The 11,485-nt window shown below is 37.3% G+C and overlaps 2 protein-coding genes across 4 annotated transcripts; one reads left to right on the top strand and one right to left on the bottom strand.

The window, feature by feature from the left end:
• The first annotated feature begins 1,373 nt into the window (after window positions 1-1,373).
• On the top strand, window positions 1,374-3,204 carry LOC147503184 (UPF0481 protein At3g47200-like). Of its 3 annotated transcripts, none has more exons than XM_086607960.1 (2): window positions 1,374-1,622; window positions 1,907-3,204. In XM_086607960.1, exon 2 carries the CDS (start codon window positions 1,913-1,915, stop codon window positions 3,020-3,022), a length of 1,110 nt encoding a protein of 369 aa, XP_086464086.1. In that variant the 5' UTR covers window positions 1,374-1,622; window positions 1,907-1,912; the 3' UTR covers window positions 3,023-3,204. The 3 variants fall into 3 exon arrangements, with proteins under 3 accessions (XP_086464086.1, XP_086464084.1, XP_086464085.1); XM_086607958.1 differs by having other exon boundaries at window positions 1,894-3,204; XM_086607959.1 differs by having other exon boundaries at window positions 1,428-1,617; window positions 1,894-3,204.
• Window positions 3,205-6,610: 3,406 nt separating this feature from the next.
• LOC147503183 (catalase isozyme 1) lies at window positions 6,611-10,567 on the bottom strand. Its single transcript, XM_086607957.1, has 8 exons — window positions 10,384-10,567; window positions 10,065-10,161; window positions 9,712-9,989; window positions 8,105-8,881; window positions 7,822-7,911; window positions 7,190-7,257; window positions 7,006-7,099; window positions 6,611-6,906 (listed from the first exon to the last, which is right to left on the bottom strand). Exons 1-8 carry the CDS (start codon window positions 10,396-10,398, stop codon window positions 6,847-6,849), a joined length of 1,479 nt encoding a protein of 492 aa, XP_086464083.1. The 5' UTR covers window positions 10,399-10,567; the 3' UTR covers window positions 6,611-6,846.
• Window positions 10,568-11,485: the final 918 nt, after the last annotated feature.

Below are 11,485 nucleotides of genomic sequence, written 5' to 3'. Positions count from 1 at the left end.
AAATTAATTTATTTAATTTAGAATTTAATTGATTTTATAGTTTTCGGTTCGATTCGATTTCGAATTGCAATATATTTTATCGGTTCGGTTTTAGATTCCCAATTTTCTTATCAGGGTTTAAATTTTCTAAAACCCGACTCAAACCGATCATTGACAACCCTACGTGGCCATCTCCACTAGACTAGAATTATAGAGAGGATGCACTCTGAAATATTGGCATGTCCTCCTCCATCTTTTTTTAGGACATTTTGTAACCAAGGTGGAGCCAGCAATATAAATTAAAATTTTACATATTTCTTCAATTGCAAAAAATAATGTGTAAATTTAAATTTTCACATGTAAATGTACACAGAAAAATAAGGTAAATACAAATTTATATATGACGATGTCAGCCCGATTTGTTGTCGAGCAAAAATTATTAATGAAGATTATTGATGGTTTAGCCTGGTTTTATTTAAATCCGTAATTAAAATTTAGGGTGGACTTGGGCCGAACTATTATTGGGTTTGTCCTTGGGCCGCAATCCGCTGAAGGAGAGTGAGGAGACATTTAGTAGGGGCTTTGATTTGGCTGGTCGAGCCTGGTATTTCCATCTCCAGAACACCAGCTCTCTCCATAATTTCTGAAACGTGCTTTGAGAATGGAGAAGAGTATTATATATCTCCAATTGTTTCACTTCAATTTCCTATCCCCTCACAAAGACTTCCCAAAGTCAAACCGTAAGCTGTTGCCCGGCTTTATAGCGCACATGTGAGATGCCTCCCCTAGCTTAATACTTAATGTTTCAGATTGGAACTGAGCATGGAATCTTAATCTTAATGAATAAACAAAGCCCATAGAACTGATCGAACCAGTTTAAGGTCAACTACTTTACTATTAGAATTCAGAAGAGATGGTCGACTGGTTATATCTTAAAGAACAAGGATATATACATTCGTGATAGTGTGATCGAATGTGTGATACAAGCTGGAAGTAATAACTGAAAAGCTTGGTTTACAAATCATATCTATCTATCGTCCTAGTAGTAAGTGTTATAAGTCCCACTGTTATCGATGAATAAATGAAGAGAATTAGTACATCAATGACATTTATGTATGGCATCAGTAGCTAGTACGTCACTAAAGTGATCGTCAATTCCATCATCAGTTTTAAGTCAGTTTCTTCTGCTGAGAGCATCCCCCGTTTGTAGCCTTAATTTGCCTATCAACCGGCACATGCCTTCAGTTATGTCTGAATGGTAAAGGTTGGAATTGGTAAGTGGGAAATCACTGTTAAACAGGTAAATTGAAGTCGTGAATAGTGAAACGTACAACATGGCACGTTCATATGGCAGCTAACATATTGAATGTGAGAGCTAATTTAGTTTTTGCTTCCACTTGGAATTTAAACATTATCTATCACCTTAGTTGTTGGCTTGTTGCGTCAAGAAAGTTCAGTTCACACTTGAACACATTTAAATAGCAGGAAGCTCTAACCAAGCTATAAATTGGTAGTATTGGTCCTTCGTTTGTTTCAGAAAAGCAAGAATCCCTGAAGCTAGCTAGTATAGTTTGCTCATTCTTTTCTTGAGTTTCATTTCCACCGGCCTCTTCGGTAGTCACAAACCATAACCTTCAGGCAAGGTAAATTATGATTTATGAGTATGACCATAGCAGAGCTTTTAATTTTCCTTTTTTTTCTTTTTGAGTTATAGTCATGGTCAGGTATGATACTTGTTTTGTGTTGGGAGTTTTACATCAAAATATGCTTGTGTTACGTAAATTATATGCTAAAAAGGATGGTACATGTGTTTCTTCACGAATTCCTTATTTTGACATCGCCCTACCTGTCTTCTTGGTAATCGTAGTAATTATCTTTTCCCTTCATATTCCTGATCGTCTAAGTTGAAAACAGATAATAAGTGCAGGAAAGTATGGCGGTGAATTCTATAAAATCGATGTTGCAGACTGTGCATATATCATCTGAGGCTTCCATTTACAAGGTTCCAGTACTACTTCGCAGTGTTGATGAAGCCGCTTATACGCCTAGAATGGTATCCTTCGGACCTTTGCACTATGGCAAGGAAGAATTGCGAGACATGGAAGCTCATAAGCGGCAATATCTAAAAGACTTTCTCGCTCGTTCTCCAAGAATCAAGTTGGAAGACTGCATTGGAGTTTTGAAGGATCTGGAAGATAAAGCTCTTGATTGTTATGCACAAACCATCAGCCTCAATAGCAATGACTTCATCAAACTTATGTTGTTAGACGCTTGCTTCATAATCGAGTTGTTCCTCAAGTGGAGGAAACGGAATTCTTCAGGCAACAGTATTGACGAACTCATTTACAATAAATTTCGGATGAAATATTGGATGCGCTTTGATCTGTTGTTACTTGAGAATCAGCTTCCATTTTTCGTTATCGAAAAATTATATGACCTTTACCTAAGTACTAGCTCTGATAGAGACAATGTCAGTCTCCTTGTTCTCACCCTTGAGTACTTCTCATACTTTGGACTCGATAAGAAAACGGTGGAAGGTGTAGTTTTCAAAGGCTCTGACAGCTACAAAGTGAATCACATACTTCATTTATGCTTGCAATGCCACTTGCCTACAAAAGCAAGGGTGACCTCTGATGGTGATGCAGAGCTTATACGTAGTGCAACTGAACTCCAAAACGCTGGAATCAAATTTAAAAAGGGTCGTTCAGCTTGCCTTTGGGAAGTCAAGTTTACCAATGGAATGCTTGAAATCCCAACTGTGACGATATCAGACTCAACCAACTCTCGCTTCCGAAATCTAATCGCCTTGGAGCAAAGTGGTAAAGATGAGGCTACTTATTTTACTAATTACGTTCTGCTACTTGATTGCCTTATCAACACCTCCAGTGATGTTGCACTGCTCCGAGAATGTGGAATTATTACAAGTTTTATGGGCAGTGATGAAGAAGTATCCGAAATGATTAACAAGCTTTGCAAGGGGGTTATCACAAATCAATATGGTGGCTATTACCGTCAGCTGTGCGAGTCTGTGAATGCTTACTAAATTTGCGTGTAGTATGAAAGTCGATTCTGCGCTGCAAAAGGATTATCTCATCATCAGTCCTTGGGAAGTTCAATTCTATGATTCTATCTTTTCATTTTCTTGCACTTTCATGTTTCCATATATGCATGTGTTCTCTTCCTTGAATGTTGTTTGCAATAAGATGGCTACATGCTTTCTCGATAGTGAAGCCACAGATGTAGAGTTCACTATACACAAATGCCCGTTTTTTTTTTTTAGTACGTTTACTTGTTTAATTTTCAAGAAATTGGGCCTAACACACAATTTCCGAGAAAATGAAGTCTAGAGGACACGGTTTTTGGTGAGTAACTCACAAGGACAAATTCTAGCAATTAGTAACTCACGAACCCACGATTTCAAATTTTGTAATTCTCAAGAACAAAATAAGTTGGCCCGGCCATTTTACTTTTTTTAAATACCAGTTATACCCTTTCGTGAAAATAACCTTCAAGTACAAATTAAATGACCCTGATTTAAAATAAATATTTTCCAATTTTACCCTTTCTGTCATTTTACTATGAACAGTAAGTGTTCATACCTTCTGCTGGTGTATGAACAATGATTGTTCATATCCAAATAGGTGAATGTACCTTATACAATATATTGATGTATGAACATTGAATATTCATACCAAAAGGACTATGAGCATTCAATGTTCATACCGAAAGACTATGAACATTGAATGTTCATACCCAAATGACCAAAGACTATGAACATCGAATGATCATACCCAAAGAATTATGAACATTGAATGTTCATACCCAATCAATGTTCATATCGAAGAACTATGAACATTGAATGTTCACTATGAACATTGAATGTTCACTATGAACATTCAATGTTCATATCCAAGGACTATGAATATCGAATGTTCATACCTAAAAGACTATGAACATTGAATGTTCATACCCAATCAATATTCATACCCAAGGACTGTGAACATTGAATGTTCACTATGAACATTCAATGTTCATACCCAAAGGACTATGAACATTGTTCATACCCAATCAATATTCATACCCAAGGACTGTGAACATTGAATACTCAAAGGACTATAAACATTGAATGTTCACTATGAACATTGAATATTCATACTCAAAGGACTATGAACATTGAATGTTCATACCCAATCAATATTCATATTCAATGACTATGAACATTGAATGTTTATACCTAAAGAACTATGAACATTGAATGTTCAAACCCAAAGGACTATGAACATCGAATGTTTATATCCAATCAATGTTCATACTCAAAGACTATGAACATTTAATGTTCATACTAAATACACCAGGTCGTTTCGTCTGGACAGGCCGTTAATTATTTCGCGTCAGGGGTATACTTGACATTTCATCTACCCGATCCGTTTTTTATTTCGCGTCAAGGGATATACTTAAACTTTCATCCACCCGGTCCTTAAGAATTACAAAAATAAAAATGTGTCTTTGAGAGTTACTTTTTTAGCATTTTTGTCCTTGAGAGTCACTACCTGTTTAATTTTTGCTAAACATTATTACTGAGGGAGTTCAACTACTAGAGAAAGTGATCAGTCATCCTTACTGTGAGCACATATGTCATGTATTCCTTTCAAGTACATCATTAGCTGACACAACTTGGCATAGATATTCCTCTAGACGTTTACTTATATATGCTTTTGGAGTCGGAGACAACCCGAAAAGTCCTTGCTTTTGCTTCGATTGATTCAGATAACTACACATAGGTCACCACTTTCACAGCTCTCATATCAAATAGTCATTGGAGAGGAGATTCTTGGTTTCGTGCCATAAGTCAACATTGTTGTTAGCTAGCAAAACATACGAGACCATCGAAAAAGAAACACTATAGGGAGATGTACTTTCTTTGACTGGAGGCAAAACTCCTCCATTCCCTGAGATTCAGATCTCAGCCAGCTTCCCCTTGGGCGAGGGAGAGATCAGACGCCTGTCCTTCAATTTAGAGAATTTTCTAATACCAACATAACTCAGGATCTCGTGTGATTATTTCTGGACGCAATATGAACTTGCCATCGTGAAATGAACTTCCCAGGAAATTTGAAAGCCGCCCAACTACCTTAATGAATTTAGAATTAAAGTACCAATGGGAATGCGAACTTCTAGCATTCGGAGCGCTAAGTTTGCTTACAAAAGAAAACAGCCACATCTACTGTGAATTATGCGTGGAGTACCTTCTGTGTTGATATCACTTGGCTAATATGGAAAGAAAGATGCAAAGCTGCTTTTGAAAAAAAAGATTCCAAACATGGTCCGCATAATGCAAATAACTAAATCAACTCACACAACTAATCACTAACTACACAACTACCCATTTCCCTTCCAGATCAATCAAAATCACCTACACAGCAAACTGCCAGGCCTTTGTGGAAACCACCTTTCCTTAAGATCAATATAGATGCTTTATTCATAATCAATACACTCTCATTTGGTATAGGCTTTATTATGCGCGACTCTCACAGAAACGTCTTAGCAGCAGGTACTTGGACAGGACATGCCACCACCGCAGAGGAGGTTGAATGCCGAGGGGTTCTTCTGGCCACCCTAGTGGGCCATAGAAAGACCTCACCTAGAATTGGAGATCAATGCTCAAGCAGTTTCAATAGAATGGGCAACCCGATCATCCAATCTCTCTTGGCGCTCTAAAGACATCATCATGGGATATTAGATCTCTCGCAACTAATTTTGTATATTTTGATATTATCTTTTGTAGTCAAAGCAATATCGCTAGGAGAATCATTCCTCTGGGAAGATTCACTCCCTCAATGACTTATGGATGCCATAGATATAGATAGGACATCCATACCCATATGTATATGTTCAGTCATCTAACTTTATATATATACATAGACCTATCGTTGATTACCAAAAAAAAAAAAATACAAATGCCTGAATATATAGAATATATAGACCTATCGTTGATTACCCAAAAAAAAAAAATACAAATGCCTGTGAATAACTTCTTAGCGAAAATCTTGTAGTCTGTTCTGTTTAACTTTGAAGGGAGTACTTCCTTTCTAGTAAATGAAACGGATATTTTAACTTTGAACCTTTGTACACAATGAGAGTTGGAAGGGACTTCTCTAGCAGGAAAATGTTTCTCAATACTTTCAGCTAACCTGCCCTAAAACTTGCCTAAGCTAAGTGTGGGAATAATTCCCACAAATGACACACCCTAATTCAATAAGACGTCAAAGTTTTAATTATGGGTTTTTTAGTATTACCCCCTACTAGATGAGCCAATTAGGATTTCCCCCAACTAGATGGGGAAATTAGAATCTCCCCCAGAATACACAAAAAAAAAATTGACCGTGTTTTTTTTTGTGTGTATTCAGAGGGGAGACCCTAATTTCCCCATCTAGTTAGGGGAAATCCTAATTGGCTCATCTAGGGGGTAATACTAGTTAACCCTTTAATTAACAACTGCAGACTACCAAGCTAAGCTTTTCTCAGCCTACAAACAAAATCTTAGTCTATGACACTTCAATAGGAGTTTATGCACCGACCGTGTTTTTTTTTTTGCGTATTTGTGGGGAGATCCTAATTTCACGCCCAATAATAATTGAAACCTTCCACTAAAACTTACATATAGAACTGCAGCTTATTACATGACACATAATAATAATTACCAAAGTTGTCATGTGACTTGTTTGTTATTAGTACATATTAACACATTCAATTTGAGCATTAGCATCAGGTTTCTGCTTTGATATCATTTGACACAAACCCCTAAATGTACTATATCTTCTCTCAGCCACCAATGCAGCTCCCAAAACCTTCATCAAGATGTTACCTTCAAATGTTGGGCCTCACATTGAGGCGTGAGGCGAGCTTCTGACCCAGGGACCTATCAGCCTGTTATCCAAATAAAGTTACAAAGCAATATCATCAGTATGTCAAAATCAGTACTTAATCCAGTGCGTATCGTAGTAATAAATGGATAAATAGTCTTACTTGAGACCAATATGAGATCCAGATGCTGCGAATCTCATGGGTAACCCTGGGGTCAGACAGTGCATCAACCCATCTGCAGATAAATCGTTCTTGCCTGCACAGATATAATAAGAGAAGGAAAAATACGAGTCAGGGACATGTTATGTACGAGAAACTTCACAATTTCTACAGCATGCAGTGTTACCTGTCGGCTGCAAAGGAACGGTATCTCTCTCCAGGCTGCTTAAAGTTGTTCTCCTTTGGAATAATGCACTGCATTATACCCCACGGTTGAACATTATTTCATCAGTAATACTTCTAATATTTTCAAGCAATTTATTTCTGTAAATAAAAATCCAAACACAATGTTTAAATTTTTTTTACAAAATAGGGATGAGACACATGGACAAGCTAAAAGTAAAAAAAAAAACTAAACAGGCATACAAAGTCAACCTATCTGCTCCATCCGGTTGAGAGAGAGCACTGGATGTGCCCAGATTTTTTTTTTATAAGAATCTTTAATGAGAGAGTAGTAGTGCAAAGCACAAAGTTACAGAAAGGGCAAAGTAAAGTGAGGGAGAACCTCACCTGGAAATGATAATCAAAGAGACGAACGATAGGGAGAAAAGGGTTAAAAGAAAAAAGGAAAAGTAATCACTAAAGGAAGCATCAGCATTTTTCTTCTCTTTTTTTTTTTAACTTAATGTTAATAGTATAAAAAAAATGCATTGGTAAATAATATTCAAATGGAGAAGCTGAACACAACTTTCCCCAGATCAGCTTTCCTATCTTAATTGAGAAAAAACTAGACCTGAAACCAGGCATGTAGAAACAAACCTTTTCACGCTTTCCGGTGCAAATTGCTGGTGGAGTTGGAAACTGCTCAGCATGGCGAACAGGATCATATCTCGAAGGAAAGTAATTAACCTGGAAAGAATGTACCATCAACAAACTATACAAAATGATATAAACGGTACATAAAGGCAGCTTACAGGGATTTAACAACATTAACTTTTGTAGTACAGAGTCAATGAATTATTTGGTGCGACCACTCAAACAGACACACCAAACAACCCACCATTGTTTCCTAAAAGGTAAATTGCAAGAAAAAGCATAGTACCTCCTCATCCCGATGCATGAAATTCATGAAACCCTCATGGTGATTGTTATGGTGAGCACACTTTGGTGCATTTACTGGAAGCTGCAGATAGTTTGGCCCAAGACGGTGCCTCTGGGTATCAGCATAGGAGAAAATTCGGGTCTGGAGTAACTTATCATCCGAATAATATATACCAGGGACAACAATGGCAGGACAAAATGCAAGCTGCTCGTTCTCAGCAAAGAAGTTGTCTATGTTCTTGTTCAAAACCAAACGGCCAACCGGTTGCAAGGGTATGATGTCCTCAGGCCAGGTCTTGGTTACATCAAGAGGATCAAAGTCAAACCTATCCTCATGATCAGGATCAATTGTCTGAATGAAAAGTTTCCACTCAGGATAATTTCCAGCCATAATGGAGTCATAGAGATCCTTTGTGGCATGGCTGTGATTGGCTCCTCCAACCTTGATGGCCTCATCATCCAGTAAACACTTAACACCGCATGTGGGTTTCCAGTGAAACTTTACATAGTATGATTTTCCAGCTTTGTTGATGAGAGTGTAGGTATTAACACCAGAGCCTTCCATATGCCTGTAATCTTGAGGAATACCAACATCATCAAAGAGAAAGGAGAACATGTGCAGACTCTCTGGGTGGTGGGAGAAGAAATCGAGTATCCTCCAGTCCTCCTGAATGTGAGATTTGGGATTGGGTTTGAGAGCATGGACCATATCCGGGAATTTCATTCCATCACGAACAAAGAACACAGGGAAATTGTTTCCCACGAGATCAAAGTTTCCCTGAGTTTAACAAAAGAAGATAACACATCAGTAAGTAAGGTTCAGAAGCAGTAGGCAGTGATATCCATGATGTGAAGCAGTTCATAGCAAAGATCAATGAATGATATAAAAGTAAGTAAATAGATAGGGAAGGAGAGAAATAGAGATTCGTCGCTACACCTTTACTTTCTAATTTGGATTTTGGCATATGATGAAATAGAGATTTGATGACAAAAACAGAGACATGTATAAACATACATAACCAAATTGAGCATACAGGTACCAAATAAATGTCAAGGTTCTGTTCTATCAGGCTTAATGAAGCTTTTAACCTATAAACTTGTCTCAGCTAATTACCAAAAGAAAACTCCAAAGACTTCTATGCAAAGAGAACGCTTAGGTACTCTTTAAGAACATAAGAATTTGACTGTCCAATGTATCGCTCTGAATTGCATAAAAAAGTCAGAAACCCACAGAACACGTGAAGAAAACAAACTACAGATCTATCAGTCGATGATTGTTTTTCACGAAATCATAATGTCATATTTATTTGATCATATTAACTTTGGAATAGATATTTTTATTTATCAATACAGTGCTAGCATGGCAGCGCACAAGACTGCAAGCTCCAATCCAAGTCATAAAGCCTAGATTTTCATCTTCTTAAGACCACTGGAGATTTCATTTTAATCATAGACACTAAATAAGATAGAATTTGTCCTTTTTGAAGAGTAAGAGATGAATCAAATGCTATATAGGCTAGCATGACAAGATAAGGAATTTCCTTATTACTGACAAGCCAATTTCGTATGGGAAAAAGAAGAGGTAATACTAAACAAAAATTTGTATACCTCCCGGGTGTAGAACTTCACAGCAAAACCTCGAGGGTCCCTAAGGGTTTCAGGACTGCCACGTTCATGAATAACAGTGGAGAATCGGACAATAACAGGAGTCTGGACTCCAGGGGCTCGAAGGAAATCAGCACATGAGAGATGTGAAATATCATGGGTGACCTCAAAGAATCCCTTAGCACTGGCTCCCCTAGCATGAACAACACGCTCAGGAATGCGCTCCCGGTCAAAATTAGCAAGCTTTTCCACCAAATGATAATCCTCAATGAGAATAGGACCTGTCACATAAAACTGGATGACTCAGATATTCATCTAAGAATATAATAATTTGAATAAAATTAAAAAAAGGTTACCTCTAGCACCAACAGTGAGAGAACTGTTATTGTTCCAAACTGGAGCACCAGAGTTTGTGGTGAAGAACGGGGAATTAAATGCGCTCGAGGGACGGTGCTGCATCATCAAATCAACACACAACCAAATTAGTATTCCTCAAAAAAAAAACCCCATTGAATTGATAGAAATAATAGCAAACAAAGCAAGTTGTGAAATTTGATCAAAGGAAGAAGCAATCAGAAACAAAAACATTGCGAAAGAAGCAAAAGAAACAAAAAAGAACGTATGTACAAAGCCCCAGGTGAAAAAACAATAAGTGAATAAAGAAAAGAGGATTACCCTGTAAGGATCCATTGAAAAAGAGAGAGATGAAGAAGATAAGAAGAAGGAGCTCCTCCTGGAAGCGTGCGTCTTTGTGGCGATTCTGTTGCCTTTTTGAGGATTTATAGTAAAACTCTCAACACACGCACGCACGGTTCTGGTCTTGTGTTTTTTTTTTCGTTATTTATTATCACTTTTTCTCGCGAGTTTGTAGGCGTGTTTTTCTATTTCTCGTGTTATTTTTATATCTATTTTATTTAAGCCGTTATATATATATATATATTAAGGAAAAAGATAAGGCTATTAATGGGATGGCCATGTCTAGGGGGTCAAAATGGCTCTCAGCCCGCCCGACCCGGCCCTCAAGCTTTTTGAGAGGAGGGTAAGGGTAGCTTAAGCCCTTGGCTAAGCCCAGCTCTCTTAGGCCCTCAATATTTATCACATAGATTTTAATGCATCTACTTGTAATATATTTCATGATTAGTTAAACTCAAATATAAACTATATATAATTAAACTAACAAATGACATCAATGCGCAATGTTAATAATTATTTCTAAGAGCAAGTCCAATGAGGTGTTATATGACTTTTAACACCCCAAAAACCAAATAATCATTCCAATAGGGCTGCTAAAAGAGTCATAAATTTGGTTAATGTCATATATCCAATTAAATTTGTGGTCTTGTTTAGCAGTTGTCAAAATTATATTTCGAGAGACGGACGATACAATTTTTGCCGTCTGTGTGTTAAATTTCAACGGACATCAAAAATTATGCCGTCTATCCAGTAAAATTCGATTTAAACTTGTAACTAATAAACATACTTCACCATTTCAAAATAAGAAACCACCATTGAGAATATTTTTGTGCTTTGCGGCTACCAAATTTGACTCCTACTAAAATGCCAAAAAACACTAACGTGGCATCCTTTAGCAGCTATTTTTAGCAGATTCTCATTGGATTTGCTCTAATGTGTTACTCTTGAGGTGTGGTCCGAGAAGGGATATGGTAAAATACCTAGTCCGGTGATGAGTGATAGTCGCCCTATAGTGTGGTTCCACTTTGGTTATGTGGCTATTCAAGATCCTGAGTAATAACTATGCTAATATCAGGACATTTTC

This window comes from Coptis chinensis, chromosome 4 (genome assembly GCF_015680905.1).
Source record: "Coptis chinensis isolate HL-2020 chromosome 4, ASM1568090v1, whole genome shotgun sequence".
NCBI lineage: Eukaryota > Viridiplantae > Streptophyta > Magnoliopsida > Ranunculales > Ranunculaceae > Coptis > Coptis chinensis.
Note: the sequence above shows the minus strand (reverse complement) of the source record. Positions and strands in the feature narration are given on the sequence as shown.